The sequence below is a fragment of the Boleophthalmus pectinirostris genome, unplaced genomic scaffold (assembly GCF_026225935.1).
Source record: "Boleophthalmus pectinirostris isolate CB_2022bp ecotype Guang Dong unplaced genomic scaffold, ASM2622593v1 HiC_scaffold_12, whole genome shotgun sequence".
In the NCBI taxonomy this organism is placed as follows: Eukaryota; Metazoa; Chordata; class Actinopteri; order Gobiiformes; family Gobiidae; genus Boleophthalmus; species Boleophthalmus pectinirostris.
Window position 1 is genome coordinate 2,718,364 of NW_026571018.1, and position 27,637 is coordinate 2,746,000.

Genomic DNA, 27,637 nt, shown 5'->3' on the forward strand with positions numbered 1-27,637 from the left:
ACAAGAGTCAATTTTGTGTAATATAAGACCTTCAACCACAAACCTCTAAAATGGACAAAGAAATAAAAATAAATACATTTTAAAAATTAATTAATTGTGGATCCATCTTATGTTTTAAAGTAAAGATAAAAAGCTGTGAGGTGTTTAAGATTAAGAAGTTACCGATACAATACACTGAGCTTTCGATTCGATACAATTCGGTGCAATATATTTCAAAACGATTCGATACGGTTCTGGTTTAGTTCTAATTTAGTCCTGGTTCAGTCCTGGTTCAGTCCTGGTTTAGTCCTGGTTTAGTTCCTGGTTTAGTCCTGGTTTAGTCCTGGTTTAGTCCTGGTTTAGTCCTGGTTTAGTCCTGGTTTAGTCCTGGTTTAGTCCTGGTTTAGTCCTGGTTTAGTCCTGGTTTAGTCCTGGTTTTAGACCTGGTTTAGTCCTGGTTTAGTCCTGGTTTAGACCTGGTTTAGACCTGGTTCAGTCCTGGTTTAGTCCTGGTTTTAGTCCTGGTTTAGTCCTGGTTTAGACCTGGTTTAGTCCTGGTTTAGTCCTGTTTAGTCCTGGTTTAGTCCTGGTTTAGACCTGGTTTAGTCCTGGTTTAGACCTGGTTTAGTCCTGGTTTAGTCCTGGTTTTAGTCCTGGTTTAGTCCTGGTTTAGACCTGGTTTAGTCCTGGTTTAGTCCTGGTTTAGTCCTGGTTTAGTCCTGGTTTAGACCTGGTTTAGTCCTGGTTTAGACCTGGTTTAGTCCTGGTTTAGTCCTGGTTTAGTCCTGGTTTAGACCTGGTTTAGTCCTGGTTTAGTCCTGGTTTAGTCCTGGTTTAGTCCTGGTTTAGTCCTGGTTTAGTCCAGTCCTGGTTTAGTCCTGGTTTAGTCCTGGTTTAGACCTGGTTTAGTCCTGGTTTAGTAGTCCTGGTTTAGTCCTGGTTTAGTCCTGGTTTAGTCCTGGTTTAGTCCTGGTTTAGTCCTGGTTTAGTCCTGGTTTAGTCCTGGTTTAGTCCTGGTTTAGTCCTGGTTTAGTCCTGGTTTAGTCCTGGTTTAGTAAGCACAGTATCATGTGTCGTGTGAATAAAACAAAACACAACTCCAGGTCTGTTTTTGACGAGGAAATGATGATGACTTGACTTAAAGCTCACGAGAGTCAATTAAAACAGTAGGAGAAAGTCAAATTAATACTAAAACATGCTTAATTAATCTTAGTTTACGACTCAAACTGTGCCAAAAATAAATAAATAAATAAATCAAATAATAATAAAGCTGCAGTTTTCGGGTGGACAGTCTGCTAACTGCTTGTCACTGTGGAGATGTTATTGCTTTGTCTGGAATGTTTCACAGTGCAGCATTAAACTAATTTAGTGATCATTTATTTCTTCATAACTTGGTCAGGGTGTGTCGGCTGCTTGATTCCATGGAAAAAAGTGTTTAATGCCCTACGGTGGAACATTGCGGTAAAGTAATAACACCTCCATGGAAATATTTGAAGTACAATTAACACCGACACCTAGAGTTGTTTTAATTTACTACCCTCAAATGTGTCAAAATACAAAAATTAAAAGGTGCAGAATTGTTCAAATGCTCGTTTCCATGGGGGGAAAAGAGTTTAATGGCCTACTGTGGAACATTGCGGTAAAGCAATAACATCTCCATGGAGACATTTGTATTATATTTCAATAGTCTGAAGTAAAATTAACACCAACATAAGACAAAACATTTGAATTTACTACTCCAAATGGTGTCAAAATCCAAAGATTAAAAGGTGCAAAGATAGTCAAATTCTTGTTTCCATGAGGGAAAAAAAAAGAGTTTAATGCCCTACTGTGGAACATTTTATAACATCCATGGAGACATTTGAAGTAAAACTAACACTAACACCCAGAGTTGTTTTAATTTACTGCTCACAAATGTATAAAAATACGAAGATTAAAAGGTGCGAAGTTGTGCAAATGTTTGTTTCCATGGGAAAAAAAAGGTTTAATGCCCTACTGTGGAACATTCTGCTAAAGCAATAGCATCTCCATGGAAACTTTTGTATTGTATTTCAACAATCTGAAGTAAAATTAACACTAACATAAGAGTTGTTTTAAATTTCTACTCAAAACTGCGTCAAAATACGAAGATTAAAATGTGCAAAGTTATTCAAATGCTCGTTTCCATGGGGGGGGGGGGGGGGGGGTTAATTCTCTATTGTGGAACATTCCGGTAAAGCAATAACATCTCCATGGAAATATATGAAGCAAAATTAACACCGACACCTAGAGTTACCTAGAAAGCTAGACTACTCAAAACAATGTCAAAATACGAAGATTAAAAGCTGGAAAGTTCTGCAAATGTTTATTTCCATGGGGGAAAAAAGAAAGTTTAATGCCCTACTGTGGAACATTCTGGTAAAACATCTCCACAAAGATGAGAAGAACCACCAAAAGAGTTACACAAAGCACTTAAAAAAAACTGAAAATCAAGAATAAATGGGCAATTCTGTCCTTTAGTTTCGTCGAAAAATACCGAAAATCAGACGCTAATCGATACTAAAACTAGAATCGAACGTTGAAAATCACATTCTGTTGTGTAAAAAAAAAAGCATATTTTTTTAATAATAATTGTAATTTCAGAGTGTGTATGGAGTGTCGAGTCTATGTTCCTCAGTGTAGCCCAGAAAAACCAGAACATTTTAAAGCCTGAACCCACCGTATTCTGTTGGTTACATAAGCGTCCAGTCACACCGGCTCAGCTCTAATGTAATGAGTCACGCTTCCAAAAGGACCACATTACCCACAATCCCCCGCTGCTTCAGCCTGTCGCCTACGATTTCAAACAGGACCCGAGGATTAGCAGGACTCTTACTAGAAGAAGAAGAAGAAGAAGAAAAGGTGTCCTGGCACAAACGTGATTCAGCAAATACACGATGAAAATCAAATCAACATGTGTTTAAAAGTGGGCTGGGTCGGACTCACACGACTTATCTGATTAATAATGATTAATTAAACATGAATTCATGTTTATTATCTGAACTTTATCTTGCCCCAGTCCAGACGTTTTGTATAAGCAGCTCTCGAGGGACAAATCTACACTGTGAAAAGTTTGTTATTTAATTATAAAGGGTTTTGGTCAGATAATCAGGGAGTGCGCGCTTAGCATGCTGAAAGTTGTGAACATTCTCAGAGGGTGTGATGCTAACTGAAGGTACTGTTCAGTCTGAAGGTCTGTGAGTGAAGTGAGGGGTTCGATCTGAATCAAAGTAGCTCTCCAAGGGATTTCTGAATTCTATGTATTGTGCAAAATAAGGAAAATCTGATTAATTACGATTCCGAATTATGATTTTGGTGCACTGATAAATGGACAATGGTTCATGTTTTAAAAGCATCGAACTGTTCCCCGTCTAAGGCTCGCAGTGACTCTTACATTTACTCAGTTTCTTTGTGACTGCTGAATTTGGCAGCTCTCTGGCGTTTTTGTTTGGTAAAAGTAGCTCACTGGAGAAAAACGGTTGGAGACCCCTGATGCCCAGGCACGGCACGGCAGGGACTGTGGTCCTGTTGGAGGAGGTGGGCCAAAGCACGGCACAGAGCTCATGTACACTACACTGCAGGTGCACAAGTTTTTCTGCCTTTTTCCGTCTGCCCTCACTCCTTCGCACTGCTTTTGTGTCCATAAACTCACGGAGGAAGGAGCACATATCATAAGACGGCACATTTCTGTCTCAATATTTGATAGATATTTCTGCCACTAGACTTATTTTCCCCGCTAAAGCGTTTGCTCTGCTGCGCGACAATTAAACAAACAGCACCGTGTGATGACGTCATCGACCGTGGCTCAGTTCGGTTGTGCAGGTGTGAGAGCGAAACAAGGTAAATGGTCACATTTTCCACCTTCAAGGTACTCAAAGCGTTTTACAACAAGGAACCACTCACACATTCACACACACTCTCACACACCAGTGTACACACACACTGGGGCGAGCTGGGTTAAGTGTCTTGCCCAAGGACACAACGATATCATTGACCTGTGGGAGCTGGAATCACACCACCAACCTGTGGGTCAGTGGATCTGACACCTCAACCAATGATGTTTATGTCGAGAGCTGGATTCAAACCGCCAACCTTCAGATAGAACCTACAGCAATCGAGCTTGAGCACGACACTGTTCCTCGTGTGAGTGCATCCTTACACTTTAATCTGTACTTTATTTTAACACCGACATGTCAAACTCAGGCCCGGGGGCAAAATTTGGCCCACGATATAATTATATTTGGCCCGTGAGATCATATCAAACATGTATTAGAGCTGCTCGCTGACTACAGATAAACTACAGAGACATTATTGATTAAAAATGTTATTTTTTTATATTCTGCTTGTTCTGGATTCAATATTTAAGCAAAACTATTATTAAACATTTATTTTAATAAGTAAAAGGTTTAACATTACATATCTCGAAAGAAGAGAAAACATGTAGCTGATGTTGAAATTTTCAGTAAATATTTAATTTGGGCCATGAATTAGTCCCAGTTTTTAATTTTGACCTTTGTGAATTTGAGTTTGACACTAATGATTTAACACAGACTCACCAGAAAGAACTGAAGATCTGACTTGGTTGGAATCCCAACAGGTGAGGTGTGTGATTTGTGCACTTAAACAAAGTGTCTCACACATAAAATCACAGTCAAAAGGATTAGCCAATAGTTTTTCAGTCAGTCAAACTCCTAAAAAGGACCATGAACACTCTGGAAAACTGTGCTGTTTAAATGCTGTTTTCTCGAGTTTTCAGACTTAAAACCTGTTTCACTTGTGTTTGTTGATGTGTCACCATAGTAACTGCTGAACTTTCCACCATAGACCTGCATGTAGAGACGTTGGGGACAGGAGCGGGTACCTGGGGTCGATGCTCTGGCTGATGACGGCGCAGGACTCGCTCTCAGCGTCACTGTCGCTGTGGATCTCCGGAGACGTCGAGCCCGGTTTGATACGAACTGAGACACAGAAGCAGAGGGGGAAATATGAATTATACAATTATACAGGTTTAATAAAAGTCAAAATACTAAATAAACAAGAAAAACAGGCGCACACACTGGTATTTTTGGTAAAGATTGGCCAGAGTTGTTTTCTGGTTTAAGTGTGGCTCTTAGTCGGTGGTTCAAATGAAGTTAATGTCAGTTAAAATCATCAGATTAAATACAAATAATAGAATATTTACATAAAATGATCAGATTAAATTTCGAGTAGTTGACTAGTCAAATGATTATTTTTACACTGAAACTTTTTAAATACATGAACTTGTCTTGTCTCTTTACTTTTATGAAGAGTTTGCCATATTTTACCATAAAATACATATCTATATTTTACAAAACTTTGAGATTTGTCATATCTTGATCAGGACATAGTGTTAAGCTGTACCATTACATTTATATAACTGTGCATTATTTGACACCACATCTTGCCATCTTTATTTCTACTTACTGTATTTTTCGGACTATAAGGTGCACTTAAAATTCTTAATTTTTCCTAAAAAATCGACAGTGCGCCTTCTGTATTAATTCTGGTTGTGTTTACTGACCTCAAACTGATTGTATGTGGTACACGACGCTCAAAAATCTGTCAAAATGTTTTAGTACGACTTTGGTAAACTACGAAGCCGCACCACTTGATGGATTGTCAGAAAATTATGGCTGCTGTAGTCAGGAGCCTCGCAGAGTCATGTCCTTTAGTCCAACAGAAGTGCACAAGGAGGAGGAGTGTTTTTTTCAGCGCTTATAGTTTATGAAAATGAGTCATGTGGTTTTAAGTTTAATTTCTGTAAAACGTTAACAGATGAGCACAAAGCTGCATTAAACACGTTATTACTCATTGTATATTTGAGTCGTCCTCGTAGGAAATAAAAGAACAAACTTAAATGATCCACCCACATTCACTTTCATAATCCACATTCACCAAACCAGAGACAACGCCGGGCGAATTACACAACGATCTGCCGATGGATCGTGAACGCCTGGACTGAAGGATCAGTCTCAAGAGTCGTCTGTTTGTTTTGCTTAATACTTCTTATAATCCGGTGCGATTTATGTTTGAAAATAGACGACAGAATTCAACATAATTGATATTGTGCCTTATAGTCTGAAAAATTGTATGTATTTATTACCATTTTTATATTTTTTACTCTTTATTATTATATTATATTGTGATGCGTGAGCGCCTGTGTCCAAATAATTTCCTTTGTGGATCAATAAAGTTTAAGTCTCAGTCTATTATATTTGAAAACGCTATCCCTACCTCTGCCCTCACCCTTCACCTGTGCCCTCTGCCCTCACCTGAGCCCTCCCTCTGCCCTCACCTGTCCCCTCCCTCTGCCCTCACCTGATCCTTCTGCCCTCACCTGTACCTCCCTCTCTGCCCTCACCTGAGCCCTCCCTCTGTCCTCACCTGTCCCCTCCCTCTGCCCTCACCTGTGCCCTCCCTCTGTCCTCACCTGTGCCCTCCTCTGTCCTCACCTGTGCCCTCCCTCTCTGCCTCTCACCTGCCCTCCCTCACCTGATCCTTCTGCCCTCACCTGAACCCTCCCTCTGCCCTCACCTGTGCCCTCCCTCTGCCCTCACCTGAGCCCTCTGCCCTCACCTGAACCCTCTGCCCTCACCTGTGCCCTCCCTCTGTCCTCACCTGAACCCTCTGCCCACACTTGAACCCTCCCTCTGTCCTCACCTGAACCCTCTGCCCACACTTGAGCTCTCCCTCTGTCCTCACCTGTATCCTCTGTCCTCACCTGTCCCCTCCCTCTGTCCTCACCTGTGCCCTCCCTCTGCCCTCACCTGAACCCTCTGCCCTCACCTGTGCCCTCCCTCTGCCCTCACCTGAGCCCTCCCTCTGTCCTCACCTGAACCCTCTGCCCTCACCTCCCTGAGCCCTCCCTTTGCCCTCACCTGAGCCCTCCCTCTGTCCTCACCTGAACCCTCTGTCCTCACCTGCCCCTCCCTCTGCCTCTGTGCCCTCTGCCTCACCTGAACCCTCTGCCCTCACCTGAGCCCTCTGCCCTCACCTGAGCCCTCCCTCTGTCCTCACCTGAGCCCTCCCTCTGTCCTCACCTGAACCCTCTGCCCACACTTGAGCTCTCCCTCTGTCCTCACCTGAACCCTCTGTCCTCACCTGTGCCCTCCCTCTGTCCTCACCTGTGCCCTCTACCCTCACCTGGACCCTCCCTCTGCCCTCACCTGGCCCTCCCTCTGCCCTCACCTGAGCCCTCCCTCTGCCCTCACCTGTGCCCTCCCTCTGCCCTCACCTGTGCCCTCCCTCTGCCCTCACCTGTGCCGCCCTCTGCCCTCACCTGAGCCCTCCGCTCTCCCGTCGCTGCCGATCAGAGGCACGGTGATGGCCGCGGTCGCCACGCCGTCGGAGGGCATGGCGGTGTAGACCACGGGCAGGGACTGGACCACCACCGGGATGGTCTGCAGCTGCCCCACTTTACTGGGCATGCTCACGGACGGGATGGTGTGGATCACGTGGAGGATCTGCTGCCCGCCCGCCCCCTGTGTGGCCAAGATGGAGCCCGGAGACAGAACCTGGAGAAGAGAAAAGTAAAACAGACAAGAAAAGAAATATTATTACAGCTAGAGTTTGTTTTTCTTGTTTTTCAGTTAAAGGTTCCATATTATGCCATTTCTGATCTGTGTTGTAATGTAGTTTCCTCATCACAAACAGACCTGGAGTTGTGTTTTGTTTCATTCACATGTTTAACGCACAAACCCTGCCCATTTACGTTCTTCTCTCAAAAACTCTGTCATGTGGTAATACAGGAAGTGCTCCACTGTGTTTTTAGGTCCCGTCCACACTAGTTCGTATTTGAGTTGTTTTGGTTGTGGGTGCAGTGTTCGTTCACATTAATCCGATTGAAAACGGCTCCAGAGACGGAACGATCTGGTGCCTCCAGCTCCCACGAATTCATCCGAGTACAGATCTGATCCGGCATTGTGTGGACGCCTGAAAACACTGATACTCTGATGTAGGAGCTCGAGTCGCGTCCTCATTGAACCATGTCACTGTGACCTGATTCTCTGGGTTCGTGACATCGGTCATGTGACGCTGTTGTGGAAAACAGTTTAAACAAACCAGAGACAAAAGGGAAACAGCGGAGCTACAACTACTTTCACAGAACAGACTCACCATCAGCAGAACACCCCTCCGTCACAGAAAGAACACTCATATTCCACTGAGTCGTGTCCTTTAGTCCGACAGAAGCGGAACCACATCAGCGCACAAGGAACGAGCTGTTTTTTGAGCGCTTAGATTATGCAAATGAGCCATGTGGTTTTAAGTTTTGTTTCTGTAAAACGTAAACAAATATGCTCAAACTTGTGTGGACAGGGAACAGACACAGAAACGACGTGTGTGGGTGCAGATCGTTTCAGATACGGTGATTTGTTTCAGTGTAAACATAACCTTAAACTCCACACACCTTCATTAGAATCACTTGGATAATTTTAGTCCTAGAATTGCCAAACTCGATTGAACTAAAGATAAAAATAAATAAATTTTAAAAAAAGAGCTTTTAACTTGAAAACTACCACGTCATGACATCACAAGGTGGAACAGCGCATTTGGAGCTTTGGAGATGTAGTTAGACTAACAATAAAGAGTCACTCAAACACATGTGAACGCTTTTGAGGAGGAAACAATTTTATAAAATGACTTAAAGCTCACAAGAGTCCATTTTGTGTAATATTGAGCATGGATTTGCCCGCTCCAAGTTCACTTAAGTCCATTGCAAGTGTCCAAATGTTTAACTTATTACCAATATTTCACACAATGAGTCATGTAAAAAAAAACATTCCAGGAAAAATTCTAAAATATATGTTCTTTAAAAGCTCCTCTATTACTCAAACTGACTCTTGTGAGTTTTAAGTCGTGTTATAAAGTTGTTCCGTCCTCAAAAACAGACTTGGACTTTTGTTTTGTTTCATTTATGTTTGAGTAACTCTTTATTATTAATCTGTCTACATCTCCAAAGCTCAAAATGCTCCGTTCCACCTTGTGATGTCATGAAGTGGTAGTTAAATCTGCAGTATTTGTGAGTTAAAAATGCGTAAATGAAACAAAACGCAGCTCCAGGTCTCGGTCTCGGTCTGGTCTCAGTCTGGTCTCAGTCTCAGTCTGGTCTCGGTCTGGTCTTGGTCTGATCTCAGTCTGGTCTCGGTCTGGTCTCGGTCTGGTCTCGGCCTCGGTCTCGGCCTCGGTCTCGGTCTGGGTCTCGGCCTCGGTCTCTGTGTCGGTCTGGTCTGGTCTCGATCTCGGTCTGGTCTCGATCTCGGTCTGGTCTCGATCTCGGTCTCGGTCTCGGTCTCTCGGTCTGGTCTCGGCCTCGGTCTCGGGTCTCTCGGTCTCGGTCTCGGTCTGGGTCTCGGTCTCGATCTCGGTCTCTGGTCTCGGTCTGGTCTCGGTCTCGGTCTCGGTCTGATCTCGGTCTGGTCTCGGTCTGGTCTCGGTCTGGTCTCGGTCTCGGCCTCGGTCTCGGTCTGATCTCGGTCTGGTCTCGGTCTGGTCTCGGTCTCGGTCTCTGTGTCGGTCTGGGTCTGGGTCTCGGTCTCGGTCTGATCTCGGTCTGGTCTTGGAGAAGGACTCACCATGGAGCCGATGGACTGCACGTTGGTGGGGACGGGCGTGGCGGTCAGGCCCGGCTGCGTGATGGCGGGCACGGGGTTGAGGGCGGGGGCGGAGGTGGAGGCGGGCAGGGGCGAGCGCGGTTTGTTCAGGGACAGGTCCACGGGCTCCGTCTGGTCCACGGTCTGGACTTCGGCCGCGGGATCCACGGACTCGGATTTGAGGATGAGAGGCTCCAGTTTTATCTGCAGCTCCGTGGGCACCGGGCTGAACGGCGTCTGCGAGGAAGACGAGACACGGAGAAGACGGTTAGACTACACAGAACCCCATTTTTATTTGAGTTTTTATTTATTTTATTGAAATGCCATTTGAGATAGTAGAAGTAGTATTAATATTATTATTAATATGAAATAGGATTAAACCAGTACTACACCAAGACCACATCAGGACTAAACCAGGACTATACAAGGACTGAACCAGGACCAGACCAGGACTAAACCAGGATTAAACCAGGACTAGAACAGGACTAGACCAAAAATAGACCAGAGCTAAACCAAGACCAGACCAGGACTAGAACAGGACTAAACCAAGACCAGACCAGGACTAAACCAGCACTGAACCAAGACTTGGCCAGGACCAGACCAAGACCAGACCAGGACTGAAACGGGACAAAATTGACTCAAATCATGACAAAGCTTTCTTAATTCAAGTCATCTTAACTTGAATTAAGAATTAACTTGCGGTGTGTAGTGCTTTAACAAAATAATGTAGTAAAATATATCAAAAAAATACATCGATAAATATATCGATACAGCAGCCCATGATGTTGATACAGTATCATCACATTAAACAATACGATATTTCGATATTTTTGCACAACCCTAACCAACATCAACATCAGAGGAGACCTGAAAACAGAACAAAAACAAAACATTAAATCTAAAATCTCGATTTGTTTCTATTAGTGATGTAACAATAACCAAAATATCGTGATATTATATTGTCAAGTCTCATTATAATATCGTGGACTGTCACAATATATCGAATTACAAGTTCCTTTCCTTTTTAAATTCATACTTTTATAGTAGAAACAGCTTATAAACACCGGGAACTACATTTCCCATGATTCATTTCAGCGCAGACGACGTGAAGAAATATGTTTTTACTTGAATTCTTCAGATTATACTTGTCAAGGTAATTTCATCTAGAATTATACAAGACTCTTCAAAATATCGACAAAACACACACACAAAAAAAGAACATCTTTGGTTTAGTAAAAAGAAGATTGAGACAAAGTTAAAGCAATAAACATTCAAAACTATTTAAACTCACTAAAACAAACATTTTCAGTGAAAAAAAAAGTGTTAATAAAAGTGTCAGAGGATGAACTTTGTGGGTGTGGGTCTCGGTCTCGGTCTCGGTCTGGATCTCGGTCTGGTCTCGGTCTGGTCTCGGTCTCGGTCTGGTCTCGGTCTCTCTCGGTCTCGGTCTGGTCTCTCTGGTCTCGGTCTCTCGGTCTGGGTCTCGGTCTGTTCTCGGTCTCGGTCTCTCTGGTCTCTCGTCTGGTCTCGGTCTGGTCTCGGTCTCGGTCTCGGTCTCGGTCTCGGTCTCGGTCTGTCTGTCTGTCTCGGTCTGGTCTCGGTCTGGTCTGGTCTCGGTCTCGGTCTGGTCTGGTCTGGGTCTGGTCTGTCTGTCTGGTCTCGGTCTCGGTCTGGTCTGGTCTGTCTCGTCTGGTCTCGGTCTCGGTCTGGGTCTCGGTCTCGGTTCTGGTCTCGGTCTGGTCTCGGTCTGGTCTCGGTCTGTTCTCGGTCTGGTCTCGGTCTGGTCTCGGTCTCGGGTCTGGTCTCGGTCTGGTCTCGGTCTCGGTCTCGGTCTCGGTCTCTCGGTCTCGGTCTGGTCTCGGTCTCGGTCTCTGGTCTGGTCTCTCTGGTCTCGGTCTGGTCTCGGTCTGGTCTCGGTCTGGTCTCGGTCTGGTCTCGGTCTCTGGTCTCTCGGTCTCGGTCTCTCGGTCTGGTCTCGGTCTGGTCTCGGTCTCGGTCTCGGTCTGGTCTCCGGTCTGGTCTCGGTCTCGGTCTCGGTCTCTCTGGTCTCGGTCTGGTCTCGGTCTGGTCTCGGTCTGGTCTCGGGGTCTCTCGGTCTCTCGGTCTGGTCTGGTCTCGGTCTGGTCTCGGTCTGGTCTCGGTCTGGTCTCGGTCTCGGTCTGGTCTCGGTCTCGGTATCTCGGTCTGGTCTCGGTCTGGTCTGGTCTCGGTCTGGTCTGGTCTCGGTCTGGTCTCGGTCTGGTCTCGGTCTCGGTCTCGGTCTGGTCTCGGTCTGGTCTCGGTCTGGGTCTCGGTCTGGTTGTCTGGTCTCGGGTCTCGGTCTCGGTCTCGGTCTGGTCTGGTCTCGGTCTGGTCTCGGTCTCGGTCTGGTCTGGATCTCGGTCTGGTCTCGGTCTGGTCTCGGTCTCGGTCTCGGTCTGGTCTCGGTCTCGGTCTGGTCTCGGTCTCTCGGTCTCGGTCTGGTCTCGGTCTGGTCTCGGTCTGGTCTGTTCTCGGTCTCGGTCTGGTCTCGGTCTCGGTCTGGTCTCGGTCTCGGTCTGGTCTCTCGGTCTCGGTCTCTCTGGTCTGGTCTCGGTCTGGTCTCGGTCTCGGTCTGGTCTCGGTCTGGTCTCGGTCTCGGTCTCTCTGGTCTCGGTCTCTCGGTCTGGGTCTCGGTCTGGTCTCGGTCTCGGTCTGGTCTCGGTCTGGTCTCGGTCTGGTCTCGGTCTGGTCTCGGTCTCTCGGTCTGGGGTCTCGGTCTCTCTCTGGTCTCGGTCTCGGTCTCGGTCTGGGTCTGGTCTCGGGGTCTGGTCTCGGTCTGGGTCTGGTCTCGGTCTGGTCTCGGTCTGGTCTCGGTCTGGTCTCGGTCTGGTCTCGGTCTGGTCTCGGTCTGGTCTCGGTCTGGGGTCTGGTTCTCGGTCTGGTCTCGGTCTGGTCTCGGTCTGGGTCTGGTCTCGGTCTGGTCTCGGTCTGGTCTCAGTCTCGGTCTGGTCTCGGTCTGGTCTCGGTCTGGTCTTTGGCTCGACTCCAAACAAACGCAAAAGAAAAAGAGGCCAGAAAAAAAAGGAAAAAAAGGCACAACAATGGCTGCTGTGTGGACGGAGACAAGACCAGACCGGCACGGGCCAAACTCACGGCTCGGATCACGTGGATTTAAAGATGCAATGTGGAACTTTTCTGCTGGAGATGTTGGGACTGAACCAAGTCTAGACCAGGACTGAATCAAGACTAGACCAGGACTGGGCTAAATAAGGACCAAAACCAGTAAAACCAAACCAGGAAAAACTTTTACTTTAGTATTTTTTGGACAAGAACAGGATTAGACCAAGACCAGGCCAGGACAAAACCAGGACTGGAACAGGACTAAACCAGGACTGGAACAGCACTACACCAAAACCAAAACTGGGACTAGAACAGGACTAGAATAGGATTGGAACAGGACTACATCAAGACCAAGCGAGGACTAAACCAGGACTCAACCAGGACTGGGCCAGGACTACACCAAGACAAGACCAGGACTAAACCAGGACTGAACCAAGACTGGGCCAGTAGCAGACCAGGACTAAACCATGAACTGGAACAGGACTAAATCAGGACTGGAGCAGGACTAGACCAAGACCAGACTCGGACTAAACCAGGACTGAACCAAGTCTAGATCAGGACAGGAACGGCACTAAGATCAGACCAGTACTAAAACAGGACAAGACCAGGACTACACCAGGACTAAATCAAGACAAAATCAGGACGGAACCAAGACTGGGCCAGGGCTAAAAGAAGACCAGACCCGGTCTAAACCAGGACTGGAACAGGACTACATCAAGACCAGATCGGGATTAAACCAGGACTGAACCAAGTCTAAACCAGGACAGGAACAGCACTACACCAAGATCAGACCAGTACTAGACCAGGACTAGACCAGGACTAAATCAGGACTGAACCAAGACTGGGCCAGGACTAGATTAAGACCAGACCAGGACTAAAAGAAGACCAGACCCAGTCTAAACCAGGACAGGAACAGCACTACACCAAGACCAAATCAGAACTAAACCAGGACTAGAACGATACCAGACCAGGACTAAATGAAGACCACACCAGGTCTAAACAAGGACTAGAACTAAACCAGGACTGAAACAGGCCCAAACCTGGACTGGAACAGGACTAGATCAAGAGCAGACCAGGACTAAACCAAAACTGAACAAAGACTGGGCCAGGACTAGACCAGGACTAAGCCAGGACTGGAACAGGACTGGAACAAGACTAAACCAGGACTAAACCCGGACTGGAGGAGGTTGTGGGTTAGATTCCTGATCCTGCCTGGTGTCGTCCCGGATCAGGGTGTGACTCCAAACAAAGGCTGCACGCTCGGATCAGCTGATGGCTCCAGTTTCCATGGAGACGAGGGCTTTTCCCGCCCACTTCCTCCACCGCATCATCCCCAGGCTCTAAACAGAACTAAACCAGGACTAAACCAGGACTAAACCAGGTCTGAACCAGGACTGAACCAGGACTAAACCAGGTCTGAACCAGGACTGAACCAGGACTAAACCAGGACTAAACCAGGACTGAACCAGGACTAAACCAGGTCTGAACCAGGACTAAACCAGGAAAACCAGGACTGAACCAGACTAAACCAGAACCAGGACTGAAACCAGGACTGAACAGGACTGAAACCAGGACTAACCAGGACTAAACCAGGACTGAACCAGGACTAAACCAGGTCTGAACCAGGACTGAACCAGGACTAAACCAGGTCTGAACCAGGACTGAACCAGGACTAAACCAGGACTGAACCAGGACTAACCAGGACTAACCAGACTGAACCAGGACTGAACCAGGACTAAACCAGGACTGAATCAGGACTAAACCAGGACTAAACCAGGACTAAACCAGGACTAAACCAGGTCTGAACCAGGATTAAACCAAGACTGAAACAGGACTAAACAAGGACTGAACCAGGACTAAACCAGGACTAAACCAGGACTGAATCAGGACTAAACCAGGACTAAACCAGGACTAAACCAGGTCTGAACCAGGATTAAACCAAGACTGAAACAGGACTAAACAAGGACTGAACCAGGACTGAACCAGGACTGAACCAGGACTGAACCAGGACTAAACCAGGACTAAACCTGGACAAAACCAGGACTAAACTAGGACTAAACCAGGACTGAAACAGGACTAAACGAGGTCTAAATCAGGTCTGGTATGACTAGACCAAGACCAGACCAGGACTAAACCAGGACTGGAACAGGTTTAAACCAGGACTAAACAAAGACAAAACCAAGACTATAACAGGACAGAACCAGGACTAGATCAGTACTGAATCAGGACCAGACCAAAAAAAGAAAAAAAAAGAAAAAAAGAACCAAAACCAGGATTATACCACGACTAAACCAAGACTACATCCAACTAAACCAGGACTAAACCAGGACTAAACCAAGACTACATCCAACTAAACCAGGACTAAACCAGGACTAAATGATGAATAATTTCTCATTTGAATTTATCCATAATAAAACAAAAATACAAACAGCAAAAATGTCATTCAAATTTAACAACGCAACAAAACAAAAAGGGTTTAATAAAATGTCCATAATCAGATTTAGATTTTCTTGGTTTTATTTGAGTCTTGGAGAGCGCAGGATCGTCTCTGCAGCTCTCGGTGTAAAATGGGTCACGGGTTTTCACCGCTCGCTTAATTTATGTGAATAAATATAATGTAATATTTTTATATCAACAATAAGAAATCAGAAAAAAAAAAAAAAGCACAAACTACACCAGCGCAAACTGTGAAGCAAAAACGAGAAGAGGAGGAACAAAAGAGAAACCATGACTGTGCAAAAAAAACAAAACAAAAAAATAATCTAATAACAAGAATCAGAAAAAGGCCAGGACTTAATATTTAAAGGTTTTCTGATAGGCTGTTTTCTGATCTGTGTTATAAAGTTTCCTTTGACTAAAAACAGGACTACAACCGGACTACAACCGGACTACAAATGGACTAAAGTAAGACTGAACCAAGACTGAAACAGGACAACAACTGGACTACAACTTGGCTACAAATGGACTAAAGCAAGACTGAACCAGGACTAAAACAGGACAACAACTGGACTACAACCGGATTACAACCGGACTACAACCGGACTACAAACGGACTACAAACGGACTACAACCGGGCTACAAATGGACTACAACCGGGCTACAAATGGACCAAACCAGCACTAAAACCGGACTAAAACAGAACTACAACTGGACTATAACAGGACTATAACAGGACTAAAACTGGACTACAACTGGACTACAACCGGACTACAACTGGACTACAATTGGACTACAACCGGGCTACAATCGGGCTATAACTGGGCCACAAATGGACAACAACTGGACTACAACCGGACTACAACCGGACTACAATTGGACTACAATTGGACTACAACCGGGCTACAATCGGGCTATAACTGGGCCACAAATGGACAACAACTGGACTACAACCAGGCTACAAATGGACCAAACCAGCAATGAAACCGGACTAAAACAGAACTACAACTGGACTATAACAGGACTAAAACTGGACCACAACTGGACTACAACTAGACCACAAATGGACTATACCAGGGCTGAACCAGGGCGAAAACAGGACTAAAACAGGACTAAAACATGACTACAACTGGACTACAACTGGACTAAACTAGGGCTGAACCAGGACTGAACAAGAACTGAATCAGATCTAAAACAGGACTACAACTGGACTACAACTATACTAAAGCAGGACTGAACCAGGGCTGAACCAGGACTAAAACATGACTACAACTGGACTATGACTGGACTGTAACTGGACTGTAACTGGACTACAATTGGACTACAACTGGACTAAACCAGGGCTGAACCAGGACTGAACAAGAACTGAACCAGAAGTAAAACAGGACTACAACTGGACTAAACCAGGGCTGAACCAGGACTAAAACAGGACTAAACAGGACTACAAGTGGACTACAACTGGACAACAACTAAAGAGTTAGAATCAACTTTTGCACAATATAAAACCTTTAAATTTAAGTTAGTTTTCCACTTTTTAGGATTGTAAAAATATGGTAGGACACTTTTAAATAATTAAAAACAGTGAAATATTAGACTAGAGTTTGTGGTTTCAATAAAATGATCATGTGACGCAGCAGGTACAGTCGTTTGTTGGGATAAATACATTAAAAATAAACTAGATCAGAACAGGTTTCTGAAGCTAAAGTCGATCTAGCAGCAGGGACGGCAGGGACGGCAGGGGCGGCAGGGGCGGCAGGAGCAGGGCCCTGACACAGATAAGAATCATGGGTGTGAGTTTCGAGCTGCACCTGCCGCCGCTGAAATGGATCCTCCACAAAAGAGACGCGAGCAGAAGAACAGCTGGAACCAGGACCACAGACTCACAAACAAGACCAGGACTAAACTGGACTAAACCAGGATTGAACCAGGACTGAAGCAGGACTAAAGCAGGACTAAACCAAAAGTAAAACTGGACTAAACCAAAACTAAATCTGGACTGAATGAGCACTAAACCAGCACTAAACCAGGACTGACGCAAAAAACAGGACTAAAGCAGGACCAAACCAGGGCTGAACCAGGACTAAAGCAAGACTGAACAAAACCTGGATTAAAACAGGGACTAAACCAGCATTAAACCAGGACTAAACCAGGGTTGAACCAGGACTAAATGAGGACGAAATGAAGACCCTGAATTCCTCGTCCTCTTCACATTCTCCCCACTCCCTCAAAAGGCCAAACACGGTCCACACCCAGAACTCACAGACGAGCCCCACCCAGACTCAGTCCAGCCCCAGTCTGGATCTAAAACCCTCTGACACAGACCAAGATCCAGACCCAGACCCAGACTCAGTCCAGCCCCAGTCTGGATCTAAAACCCTCTGACACAGACCGAGATCCAGACCCAGACCCAGACTCAGTCCAGCCCCAGTCTGGATCTAAAGCCCTCTGACACAGACCAAGATCCAGACCCAGACTCAGTCCAGCCCCAGTCTGGATCTAAAACCCTCTGACACAGACCAAGATCCAGACCCAGACTCAGTCCAGCCCCAGTCTGGATCTAAAACCCTCTGACATAGACCGAGATCCAGACCCAGACCCAGACTCAGTCCAGCCCCAGTCTGGATCTAAAACCCTCTGACATAGACCGAGATCCAGACCCAGACCCAGACTCAGTCCAGCCCCAGTCTGGATCTAAAACCCTCTGACATAGACCGAGATCCAGATACAGACACAGATCCAGACCAAGATACAGGCCCAGACCCAGAGCCAGACCAAGATACACACCGAGACTCAGACCCAGACCAAGATACAGACCCAGACACAGACCCAGACCCAGACCCAGACTGAGATACAGACCAAGATACAGACCCAGACACAGACCCAGACTTAGACCCAGGCACAGACCCAGACCCAGACCTAGACCCAGACCTAGACCCAGACCAAGACACAGGCACAGACCCAGGCACAGACCCAGACCTAGACCCAGACCTAGACCCAGACACAGACCCAGGCACAGACCCAGACCTAGACCCAGCCCCAGACCGCACAAAGACCTGGATTAAAGGAGAGTGACCAAACAAAACCACCACCACCGTCATGTCATACCGGGAAATACAAACAATTTAACACCAAAAATCACAAGTCTGAGCCGCAGATACAGAGAGAGGGACGACGGTTTTTCATTGTAAAGTCAACTTGAGCCAGAGTCGATGGAGCCTGAAGCGCGCCCATGCTCACTTCCTGTTTGGAACGCAGCCGTGAGCTCAGATTTCAGACTGTAAACAATAGAATTATGCAAATCTTTACCCATAACAGTCAGTTTGGACAGAATATTGGACTGTCCACACCAGTCCAGCACCAAACCGCCCGTAAACCCGTGATTGTATCAAAGTAAAACCTGCACCTGCACCGACCCGGTAACATTCCACCGGTTACCCGCCCGTGCCCGAGATAAATCATACACTAATTAAAAGCCTTCTAACTGAAGCATCCATCAGAACATGGACTGAAACATTTACACTTCAAGAATTACAATCACGAAATAAAATGAGACGGTTTCACAGACGCGACTCAACTCTCATCACCTCACAGGCATGGACTGAACCAGGACTAAACCAGGACTGAACCAGGACTAAACCAGGACTGAACCAGGACTAAACCAGGACTGAACCAGGACTGAACCACCAGGACTGAACCAGGACTAACCAGGACTGAAACCAGGACTAAACCAGGACTGAACCAGGACTGAAAACCAGGACTGAACCAGGACTGAACCAGGACTAAACCAGGACTGAACCAGGACTAAAGGACCCAGGACTGAACCAGGACTGAAACCAGGACTAAACCAGGACTGAACCAGGACTAAACCAGGACTGAACTGAACCAGGACTAAACCAGGACTGAACCAGGACTGAACCAGGACTAAACCAGGACTAAACCAGGACTAAAAAATACAAGAAAATCAACATGTGATCAAGAAATTCAATATTAACACAATTTATCTCACTGTCCGTCTCTTCCTCCTCCACCACACGAACAAACTCAACAGACCCACACCCAGATCCTCCCCCCGCCCCCCGCCCAGGCAGCCGGTCCCACACCCAGCCCAGAGTCCACCCCACCCTGAACTGAACGGACCCACCCAAAAGCCAAGAGTCAAAAGAAAAACAGCGAGACGAGTCAGCTGGAAAACCACACAGTCCACGCCGTTTTAACACGATATCTTCTGATTTCCAGCCCATGCTTTGGGGGTGTTCTACATGTATGTCTACGGCAGATTGTAGTCAGTTATCATGACACAATGCACATGGACCAAAACTGGACTCAAAATGAGCTCAAACTGGACTAAAACTGGACCAAAACTGGACTAAAACTGGACCAAAGCTGGACTAAAACACGACTAAAACTGGATCAAAACTGGACCAAAACTGGACTGAACTAGCACTTAAACCAGGACTAAAGCTGGACTAAAACAGGACTAAAACAGCACTCTAACAGGAGTCAAAATGGGCTCAAACTGGCAGGATGTAGTCAGTTATCACGACACACTGCACACGTTCACAAAAACACACACAAAAGTTTTGAAAATTGTCAGAAAACTCATTTTTACACCATTAAATGGCCCGTATTACTCTATTTTATGATCTGTGTTGTAGTGTAGTTTAGGCTGGGTTCTTCTCTCAAACAGAAAAAACTAAACACTCTGATCCACCTTGTGATGTCATGTGGTGATACAGGAAGCGCTCCACTGTGTTTTTAAAATCCGCACATCTTCACTAGAATCATTTGGATCATTTCAGTCCTGGAATTGCCGATCTCTACTGAACTCAAGGTAAAAGGAGCTGTTCACTTGAAAACTACCACTTCATGACATCACAAGGTGGAACAGCATGTGAGCATTTTGAGCTTTGGAGAAGCAAAATACTGAACAGGACTAAAACTAAAACTGGACAAAAACTAGGCTGGGCCAGCACTAAACCAGGACTAAAACTGGACTAAAGCAGGACTAAAACTGGACTAAAGCAGGACTAAAACTGGACTAAAGCAGGACTATAATTGGACTAAAGATGGATTAAAATTGAACAAAATCAGGACTAAAAGTGGACAAAAGCAGGACTAAAACTGGACTAAAGATGGATTAAAACTGGACTAAAGTAGGTCTGCACCAGCACTCAACCAGGACTCAACCAGGACTCAACCAGGACTCAACCAGGACTCAACCAGGACTCAACCAGGACACAACCAGGACTCAACCAGGACTCAACCAGGACTCAACCAGGACACAACCAGGACTCAACCAGGACTCAACCAGGACTCAACCAGGACACAACCAGGACTCAAGCAAGACTGTAATTGGACTAAAGTAGGACTAAAGCAGGACTATAACTGGACTAAATCAGGACTAAACTAGGACTAAAGCGGGACTAAAACTGGATCAAAACTGGACCAAAATGGGACTAAAACTGGACTAAAGTACAACTGCACCAGCACAAAACCAGTACTAAAACTGGACTAAAGCAGGACTAAAGCAGGACTAAAACTGGACTAAAGTAGGACTAAAGCAGGACATAGCACCAGCACTAAACCAGGACTAAAGCAGGACTTAAACAGAACAAAACCAGGACTATAACTGGACTAAAGCAAGACTAAAACTGAACTAAAACTGGATTTTAAAACTGGACAATGTAGGACTACACCAGTCCAAAGGCAGGACTAAAGCCGGACTAAAACTGGACAAAACTAGGACTAATACAGAACTAAAACCGGACTAAAGTAGGACTAAAGCAGAACTAAAGCAGAACTAATGCAGGACTAAAACTGGAGTAAAACTGGAGTAAAACTGGAGTAAAACTGGACTAAAGTAAAACTGAACCAGCACTAAAGTAGGACTAAAATTGGACCAAAACTGGACTAAAATGGGACTAAACCAGGACTATAATTGGTCTAAAGCAGGACTAAAACTAGACTAAAACAGCAGGACTGAACCAGCACTAAATGTTGACAGATTAATAATAAAGTTTTACTCAAACATTTGTCAGTGAAACAAAACAAAACTCGAGGTCCGTTTGATCAAAATAACATGATTCTAACACGACTCGAAGCTCCCAGAGTCATTTGTGCATAATTTTTCTTCAGGTTTTTGCGGCGTCTTCTGAGCTTTACTTTCAGGAGTGCGATGTTGACAGACGCCAGCCACATTTTAAACACAGAACCACCATAAACAAACACCAAAACCAAACTGTATTCAAAGCAGCTCCTTTTCTGTAACTGTGCGTTTTACATTATGCAAATTATTATGTACCGCACGTCTGTCGATTTAAATGCCCCAAACCGACTCCTGTGAACTTTGAGACATGACGTTACCGCCTCAAAAACAAACCTGGAGTCGGTTTTTGCGCGTCTTGTTTTACCCGTTTGAGAGAATTCAGAGTCCGGTCCAGGTAGAGTTCCTGAAACGGGCGGGTTTTAACGTTTTAGAAGTTTCCGGGCGGGTCTGCGGGCGGGTGGGGTGAATCAAACGAACGACCAATGTCCTAGTCCTGGTTTAGTCCTGGTTTAGACCTGCTGTAGTCCTGGTTTAGACCTGGGTCAGTCCTTATTCAGTGCTGATTCAGTTTAGGTTTAATGCTGGTCTAGTCCTGATTCATTTCTGGTTTGGTCTTTGTCTCGTCCTGTTCAGTCCTGGTTTAGACCTGGTTTAGACCCGGTTTAGTCCTGGTTTAGTCCTGGTTTAGTCCTAGTTTAGTCCTAGTTTAGTCCTAGTTTAGTCCTAGTTTAGTCCTGGTTTAGACCTGGTTCAGTCCTATTTTAATCCTGGTTTAGACTTGATTTAGTCCTGGTTTAGTCCTGGTTTAATCCTGGTTTAGACCTGGTTTAGTCCTGGTTTAGACCCGGTTTAGACCTGGTTTAGTCCTGGTTTAGACCTGGTTTAGTCCTGGTTTAGACCTGGTTTAGACCTGGTGTAGACCTGGTGTAGTCCTGGTTTAGACCCGGTTTAGACCCGGTTTAGTCCTGGTTTAGTCCTGGTTTAGTCCTGATCTAATCCTGGTTTAGTCCTGGTTCAGTCCTATTTTAATCCTGGTTTAGTCCTGGTTTAGTCCTGGTTTAGACCTGGTTTAGTCCTAGATTAGTCCTGATGTAGTCCTGGTTTAGACCTGGTGTAGTCCTGGTTTAGACCTGGTGTAGTCCTGGTTTAGACCTGGTGTAGTCCTGGTTTAGACCTGGTTTAGACCTGGTTTAGTCCTGATGTAGTCCTGGTTTAGACCTGGTTTAGACCTGGTTTAGGCCTGGTTTAGACCTGGTTTAGACCTGGTTTAACTACCAAGTGAGCTGCGGTTGCTCTTATAGCCAAAGGAACAACATCTCCATGGAAACAAGTAGGAAGAAGCCCTCCTCTAAACCACATGAGAGTCGGGTTTGTGGAGATGCGAGCTCATTCACAGTAAAGACACAGGATTAAATACAAAAAAAAACAAAAAAAAACACCTATAATGACAAATCTCTTAACTACTTTCTGACACCGAAACATGCAAAACGATCAGTAAACTCAGATTAAATTAGTAGGGACGGGACAAGATCTCGTGAGATAAAATTGTCGTGAGTTCGTCCGTCCTGAGATTTTTCCCATGTTTTTTACGTTTGAATTGGATTAAAAAATGGTGTTACAGATACATTTTTCGAGACGCAGCGCTACAGTCAAAATATTCAATAAAGTAAAATAAATTTTAAAAAACGTTGAGAATAAAATCGGGAACTAGATTACACAATTTATTTATGGTCTTGCGGAATTTTTTATCTCATCCAACTTCTGTAAATGATTGACACTGAATAAACATCACAAAAACAAATGACTTTATTGATCCTTTTTGTAAAATTAACTCGTAGAAAATCATTCATAACTGATCTGTGAAGAGATAATACTCCCTATAACCACACACCAACTCACCCTTATGTAACAGATAATACTCCCTACAACTAGCGATGTCCCGATCACATTTTTTGCCCCAGAGTCAGAGTCCTTTTATTTTGAGCATCTGCCGATACCGAGTCCCGATCTGATACTTCTATAAAACATTATAAAATGAACTAAGAGCAAAGAATCAGATCCAGAATGTTTGTGGAGGATCAGATTGTGCTTGATTTCATGTGAAGTATTTGGGCTGAACTTAGTGTGAAAAACCAAATGTCCAAAACTTTAATTTTATTATTCACTTTTCTAACCATGAACCATCATTGTTGAAAATCTTGACTTTTCACAGTCTGGTCTTGGAATGTGTAACTTAATAAACTTAATGAACTGGACCAAACAGAAACCAGACCAGAATCAGGTCAGACCTGAGACTCTGCACAATCTACACTTTGTATTTTTGATATTATATGGAAACATGTGCTTTAAGTTAAGTGAAAGTGGAGTGTGTGTGTGAGTGTGTGTGTATGTGAGTGTGTGTGTGATGGTCGGAGGGACCCATGGTGCAGATTGGCAGCCTCGCTTCAGTCAGTCTGCCCCAGGGCAGCTGTGGCTACAGTAGTAGTTTACCACCACCAGGTCTGGAGTGAATGAATAATGCTCTGTAAAGTGTCACTGACTGTCCAAAAAAGCGCCATATAAAACTGATGCATTATTATTATTATTAAGTTTGAAACATTTAGGCTCGTCTATGAAATTCAAATAATACAAAATCTTACCAAATAAAAACGAGGTGACAGAAACCCCACAGGCTCTGTCCCCCGCACCACCACCACATCCACAAACCCACAGCAGAGCAACACCGCAACATCAGTCCCACCGCTCAATAGAAGCTTCATGCCGTTGGACACACCCTCTCCGCCTCTCTGCCAAAAACACCAGCTCTGCAGCGCAACATACAAACAAACATGTGCGATGACGCCACCGCCGCACAGGTGTCAACACGGACCACAGAACCTCAGGTAACAGCGCCCGAGAACGACATGACCCAAAAGTCCCAGCGTAAGTGCGTCTCTAGTAGGGATGGGCATTCGATGAAATTTTCTTAATCGATCGTCGGAAGAATTAACGATCCATTATCGATTAATCATTAACGTTTTTATATTAAAATGATCATCATTATTATTACTATCTGCACTAATCTGCATAAATAAATTCAACTTTACGAATATATAAACCATAACCACTCTAGAGCCACATCAGCTGTTTGACATTATAATGTGTTTAATTCAGTTTTGAACGTAATCGATGAAATTCTTAATGATCAATTATCGATTAATCGACTAATCATGCCCATCCCTAGTCTCTAGTACAACAGGCGCTGGGACAGACAGTCCCACTGACTGGACGTCCCTGAACAAATCCCACACCTCAGTTAAAAAAACAAAACTGTTGTGTCCTGTGTGCTCTGTGTGTTTTATATGTATATTATTTATCCGATACCTGATCGGACCATAATGCCCGAGTCCATAGTCACGTGATTGGCTCAGATTTCAGATCACGTGATCAGATCGAGACAACCCGACCTACAACTGTACAACAACCCCCCTTATGTAACAGATAATACTCCCTACAACTGTACAACAACTCACCCTTATGTAACAGATAATACTCCCTACAACTGTACAACAACCCCCCTTATGTAACAGATAATACTCCCTACAACTGTACAACAACTCACCTTTATGTAACAGATAATACTCCCTACAACTGTACAACAACCCACCCTTATGTAACAGATAATACTCCCTACAACTGTACAACAACTCACCTTTATGTAACAGATAATACTCCCTACAACTGTACAACAACTCACCTTTATGTAACAGATAATACTCCCTACAACTGTACAACAACTCACCTTTATGTAACAGATAATACTCCCTACAACTGTCCAACAACCCCCCCATGCCACAGATAATACTCCCTACAACTGTACAACAAAACTGACTCAAAAAGGCGAATCCGTGTGTCATTTGTTCATTCGTTTTTCAAAATAAAACCAAGAATAAGAAAATGAAAAAAAAACAATTTTCTTCATTATTTGTCTCCAAAACCAAAATGAAAAAACAGATAACAGATTTTTGTAATTTTTTTTTTCAGTTTTCAATTTTTTTTCAATTCAGGACCAGAACCAGGACTGAGACCGGGATTGAGACCAGGACCAGAACTGAGACTGGGATTGAGAGCAGTTTAGAGCTGCTTTAGACCTGGCTCAGTCCTGGTTCAGTTCGGCGTCACAGTTTAAGTCACGTAAATGGTCGTTATCCGTTTTTTTTCCATTTTTCATTTAAACACAAAATTGAAAAATGAAAAAATAAATCGTTATCCGTTTTTTCATTTTGGTTTCGGAGACAAATAATGAAGAAAATTGTTGTATTTTTTGTTTTCTTATTTTTGGTTTTATGTTGAAAAACGAATGAACGAACGACACACGGATTAAGGTGTATTACAAGTTTCATTTGACCACAAAAATCCACCAAACTCACCCCAGGCCTTCTGTAAAGTGTTAGTGGACGACATTGGTGCAAAACTCCAGTACTGCCCAAAACCATGACATCATCCACCTCTCCTCTCCCTCCATCCCTCCATCCCCGCCTCGTCTCAGTTACTTCAGTCCTTCACACACCCTACGCCTCTCCACATCTGTGCTTCCTCTCTCTTCCTCTCTCTCTCGCTCACTGCTCTTACGTTCGTCCTCTCTTCCTCTCTTCCTCCCTCAGGACGCCTCACCCCGGGACTTCAGAACCGAGCCCAAGCACGGCGCAGTCGGTGTTTTGGTCCGGTTTGGAGGAGGTGGACCAAAGCGCGACACGGAGCTCATGTACACGCACACGCACGACTTTAACTGTACGAGCCCTGAGTGTGTTGACGTCACTCATACAAGGAAAACAGTTAATAAAGTCGCTCTAAGGCCTCGTCCAATTTATTTATTTTTTTATTATTTTAAAATTATTTTATTTTTTATTATATTATTATTATTATTATTATTTTAAATTATTTTATTTTTTATTATTTTTTTATTATTTAATTTTATTTATTTATTTTATTTATTTTTGTTTATTTATTTATTTATTTGAAAAGGGACAATGCACATTAATCATCAAAACAATGTAAATGTGCCCGAGTTCGCTGATAGGAGCTCATCTGCATAGGTAGTCCCTTTGCCAGATGTCAAAAAGGTATCTTAAAAGTTACACATCAAAAATTACACAAATGTACGCATAAGATTTACAAAAATAAAATAAAAGTTTTATTGTTCACATGTTTACTTTTCTAAAAGCCACTTTGTAGCGTTCTTTTTAAAAGCAGAGAATGAGGGAGATGTTCTGACGGCTTCAGGCGCAGAGTTCCACTGCCGACGCTCTGACGAAAGAGAAAACACACTGATCAAATACAATACTGGTTTAGACCTGGTTTAGTCCTGGTTTAGACCTGGTTTAGACCTGGTTTAGACCTTGTCAGTGTTGATTCAGTTTAGGTTTAATCCTGGTCTAGTTCTGATTCATTTCTGGTCCGGTCTTGGTCTAGTCCTGGTCTGGTCTTGGTCTCGTCCTGTGTAGTCCTGGTTTAGTCCTGGTTTAGACCTGGTTTAGACCTGGTTTAGACCTGGTTTAGTCATAGTTTAGTCCTGGTTTAGACCTGGTTTAGACCTGGTTTAGTCCTGGTTTAGTCCTGGTTTAGTCCTGGTTTAGTGTTGATTCAGTTTAGGTTTAATCCTGGTCTAGTTCTGATTCATTTCTGGTCCGGTCTTGGTCTAGACCTGGTCTGGTCTTGGTCTCGTCCTGGTCTGGTCTTGGTCTCGTCCTGTGTAGTCCTGGTTTAGACCTGGTTTAGTCATAGTTTAGTCCTGGTTTAGACCTGGTTTAAACCTGGTTTAGACCTGGTTTAGACCTGGTTTTAGACCTGGTTTAGTCCTGGTTTAGACCTGGTTTAGACCTGGTTTAGACCTGGTTTAGACCTGGTTTAGACCTGGTTTAGACCTGCAACACGACAGAAACACAGAACAGACTCACCATCAGCAGAACATCCCTCTGTCACAGAAAGAACACTCATATTCCACTGAGTCGTGTCCTTGAGTCCGACAGAAGCTGAACCACATCAGCGACACAAGGAGCGAGCTGTTTTTATCAGCGCTTAGTTTATGCAAAATGAGCCATGCAGTTTTAAGTTTTGTTTCTGTGAAACGTAAACATTTTGGTTTTAGAGACAAATAATGAAGAAAATCGTTGTTGTTTTTTTTTGTTTTCTTGCTTTTATACTGAAAATCGAATGAACGAACGACAGACGGATTCGAAACTATCCAAATGATTCCAGTGAAGGTGCGTGGTTTAGTTTAAAAACACAGTGGAGCACTTCCTGTATCAGCGCGTGACATCACAAGGTGGAACAGAGCGTTTTCAGTTTGAGAGAGGAACTAGATAAGCGCAGAGTTCGTGCAAAGTTTAGTTCCTGGTGAAGATAAGTGATGAGATAATCGAGTGTTAGTCAAGATTTTGAGCAACAGAAACGCCAAGTCAATGCTTAATGCCATACTGCGGAACTT

At 44.5% G+C, this 27,637-nt stretch overlaps 1 protein-coding gene across 1 annotated transcript in view; it reads right to left on the reverse strand.

Annotated features, from left to right (window-relative positions):
• The window catches only part of klf8 (Kruppel-like factor 8), a 78,350-nt gene that overhangs the window by 10,292 nt on the left and 40,421 nt on the right, over positions 1–27,637 (reverse strand). Inside the window, exons 3-5 of the mRNA XM_020941120.2 lie at positions 9,591–9,845; positions 7,298–7,532; positions 4,859–4,955 (exon numbers count right to left, since the gene is read on the reverse strand). Coding sequence (XP_020796779.2) covers positions 4,859–4,955; positions 7,298–7,532; positions 9,591–9,845 — 587 coding nt within the window. The remainder of the gene's footprint in view (positions 1–4,858; positions 4,956–7,297; positions 7,533–9,590; positions 9,846–27,637) is intronic.